Raw genomic sequence first — 3,998 nt, 5'->3', positions numbered from 1 at the left:
TAATTATTTTATAATTTTTCATATTATTTTAATTTTAACTTGTAAAATTTTAAGAATATATTATAAATATTTTTTTTAAAAACGATGAAAATATTTTTTACAAAATTAATATTAATTTATATATAAAAATATAATTGTTTTATAATTGTTTATAATTATTTTATCATATCATTTTAATTCTAATTTAAATAAAATATATTTAGAAATATACTATAATCATAAAATTAAAAAAAAATAGAACATACTAGTATCCCTCAAGAGTTTAGCTCTCAATTAATACCGTTGTGAGTCGTAGATGACTCACAAGCTGGATGAACACAAGATTCAGCAAGTCCTTCAAAATAACGGGTTTTACCGGGTTTTTTGTTTTGCATTTACTAAAAACATGTAGCTATGCATTCAAACTATCTTCTACGCTCAAGAAAATTAATACTGACTATTATTAAGATAAAAACATAATTACATGTATCTATTAATTTTTATCATGACATTTTAATGGTAATCATTTACATATATACAATGTATTTAGTTATACAGAAAACGTCCATAGTTTTAGTATCAAATTACTTTATTTTGTTATTTTAGATTTATGTGATAAAGATTATTAATTTATTGCATAAAATATAAATTATATATATAAAATTAAATATAAAATTAACTAATCTAAATCAAATTTAATCAACCAAACTATATACATTATACTTGTTATTATCTCTGACTCAATGATATCAACTATAAATTAAATTTTGATATACACAAGTTTTAATAGATATTATACAAATAAAATGTATGAAATGAAATATTAATTCTTATATCATAATATATATATCGAAAGAAATATATTTTTAATGATAAAGATTCTTTCTGATTTTTATAATTTTTCTATTTTGTTTTTAAATTTTAATAGCATAATACAAAAATAAAAATTAAAAACAAAAACAAAAATAATAGTTTCAAATTTTATATAATTATAACATTACGTAAAATTTTTTGTTTTCTGAATAATTATAAAATATAAAATAATATATATAATATTAATATAATATATATAATATACTAAGATATATATATTTTATAATAAATTTTTAAGTCAATTTAACAACATACGAATAAAAATATATTTTGTCAAAATTAAAAATTCATAAATTAAAAAATTCATGATATTTGAAAAATATTTATTCATAAATTTATTTATAAATTTGTTCATATAAAAATTAACAAGATGATTAAGACATTTATTAATGAAACTAAATTTTGGCAAAAGTAAAATTTAAAATAAGAATATTTCTAAATTATCTTTTAAATTTTATTAGAATTTTACTATTTATTCATAAAAAAATAAAATTTTAATGATTTAATTATTCTATACTTTACAATCGTTATATAGATTTTACAGCACAAATTGTTCATTAAATTATTCATTAATTATATTTAATTCAAATTCATAAAGTTGAATGAATTATCGTTAATTAATCATTAATAAATTAATAATTTATGATAATACATTCATAACCGGCTGTAGAACGTCTTTGAATAGTTAAAATCAGTTTCGTGTCAAGCTGAATTTTCTCTACGATAGAGTGAAATCAGCAATGACTGTACGAACAAGGCAGCGTTCGCCGAGTATGACTCACGATTTCAAAGCCTTTTTCAATAATAATATCAACCACTAAACTAAAGCAATTTAATGTGACCATATGAAACAATCGTTTGAAGAAATTGATAAAAAAAATAATATGATGAAAAACAATATATTTTTCTATTAAAAAAAAAAAATAGAAAAAAAGCTATATTTTGTATCGTATATTTAAAAAGCACGATTAATGAATATTAATTATAATGAAAATTAATACGATTAATTATAATATTATAATAATAATAATAATATAATTATAATAATATTAATTAATAATACAATCATTATTTATTTAATTAATAAATAATTGTTAATATTTTTTTACTTATTGTTTTCATATCTTAAATGATTAATTAAAAATTTTTTAATATTGTTTTTTTTTTAATATTTGTCAAATAAAAATAAACGTTATGTTTTTTATATTTTTATTAATTAAAAATAAATTAAAATAACATAAATTTCATTATAATGATATAATCATTCATATGATCTTATTACCTTCATTTACAAATTTAAATATGTGAAAGTCACAAGGTTGCAATTTATTATGTTTTTAAATTTTAACTCTCAGCATCAACAATTTGATCTTAAATTGCCGATAAAGATATAAAATGAAGAATGGATAGAAGATAAAAAATAAAATGGAAATTCGTAAATTTTCAATGGAATTCTTTTTACACATATAAAAAATAATTTAGAAAATTTAAATTGCATATTTGTAATATTTAAATGCAATATTATAACATTTCTATTTCATGCTTAGTTTAGCCTACTTTAATAACTTTCTATTGAGTATTGTGACTTTACAATTTATTTGACATTAAAGATATCTAAATAGTGTAAAAATCATTTCTAAAATCATAATAAAAAATAATAAAAAGAAGTAAAATAATCTTACAAAATTAATATAAAACTTTTTTATTTTGTAATATAAAATTGCAATAAAAATATTACAAAACCATTATTCATTATATTATATCAACAATTGTACTAGTAAGTAATTTAACTAACTTCTTGCTGATTGAAAACCTTAATTTTGCTAATTTCCCACAAGAAAAGAAAACAATTTTCTCATAAAACAATTTCACATAATATATTAGTAAATTATATAAATTATATATCAGAAAATTAAAAAATAAAATTATATTAAATTTCTTATTGTTAAATTCATGTATAAAAATCAAAGTAACATGATTGGTCATATCTAAATTAGTTTATCAAACCTACGAAATAATGAAATACTTTTATGATTTAATTGTAATTCGATGATGGAAACGCAAAAACACAGAAGTAACAAAAGCTTCACAAAATACATAGAACTTATCTTCATCAAATAAATAAAATTTTAATAAAATGATGTTTCTATCGTGATTATAAAACTTTCCCTAGTAGTGGCGATTGTTCTTTACGGAGGGCGTAAGTCATGGACACGAGTCATTGTGGAACTTCCGTTTGTAAAAAAAAAAACTATATGCAAAGCACGTAACTGACAATAATCGACTATCGGCTATATCTAGTTTCACAGTCAACAAATCTTCAAGATTGTAAAATTTACTTTTTTCATTCCGTATAATCACATTCTTTTTTTTTAAATAGAAATAGTGATTTCACGAAACAAATTGTATATACATATTTTTGAAATATGAGAAGATAAATAATAACGAACATTGATTAAATTTGATTTTTTTAATTTTAATTCAATGTAATCGATAATAAATATACTTTATAGAAAATATTACAGAATGTTTTTTTTGCACATAAACTATGGATACATAATAGCGACGGTTAGAAATTTTGCCGAATGCCGTTCGTCACTTGCCGACGGCTAGAAATGCGGATAACTTTTAATCGTGACTCTAATTAAAATTCGACAACAAGATCATTGCGTTCTTATCGAATATGTTTTCACACGCGCACTAACACGTACACATAGAAATACACATGTACACAAACACGTTACTATAAAGATTCACAATAAAACACAATATGCACATAACAAACAATCTTGGTGGCTGTGAGATGTTGCCTATGAGCAACAGCAGCATGACATGCTTACTAGTGGCTTCCTTCGACCGACGATCGGTCAAAACAAATTCAAACCATGATGAAAAATTGGATAGTATGAATGATTAGGAGAGAATAATCTCAACGAGGATTTGGATGAACGAATCATCGTATAGAATAAAAATACAGGAAAAGAGAAAGATAGATAGTAAGTGATAGAGAGAGATAGAGAAAGGAAGGAAGAGGAGCTGGAGGCATGAAGAGCTCTCGTAGCAAGTACACTTACCTCTTGGTGGCATCGAGCAATGCGCCCTGGAAGCACTTGGCACCGTGAACGAAGGACACGACGATGATGTCC

The 3,998-nt window shown here is 21.7% G+C and overlaps 2 protein-coding genes across 2 annotated transcripts in view; both read right to left on the bottom strand.

The window, feature by feature from the left end:
• The window catches only part of LOC102672680, a gene marked incomplete at its 5' end in the record, with an annotated part of 63,630 nt that extends 59,633 nt beyond the window's left edge, over nucleotides 1–3,997 (bottom strand). Inside the window, one exon of the mRNA XM_006624695.2 lies at nucleotides 3,927–3,997. Within this exon, the coding sequence (XP_006624758.1) occupies nucleotides 3,927–3,997 (71 nt within the window). The remainder of the gene's footprint in view (nucleotides 1–3,926) is intronic.
• LOC102681578 (anaphase-promoting complex subunit CDC26-like) overlaps nucleotides 1–3,998 on the bottom strand; it is a 22,871-nt gene that overhangs the window by 6,596 nt on the left and 12,277 nt on the right. The window lies entirely within an intron of this gene.

Source organism: Apis dorsata, unplaced genomic scaffold (assembly GCF_000469605.1).
Source record: "Apis dorsata unplaced genomic scaffold, Apis dorsata 1.3 scaffold_1093, whole genome shotgun sequence".
Taxonomy (NCBI): Eukaryota; Metazoa; Arthropoda; class Insecta; order Hymenoptera; family Apidae; genus Apis; species Apis dorsata.
This window is presented reverse-complemented; position numbering and strand designations above follow the sequence as displayed.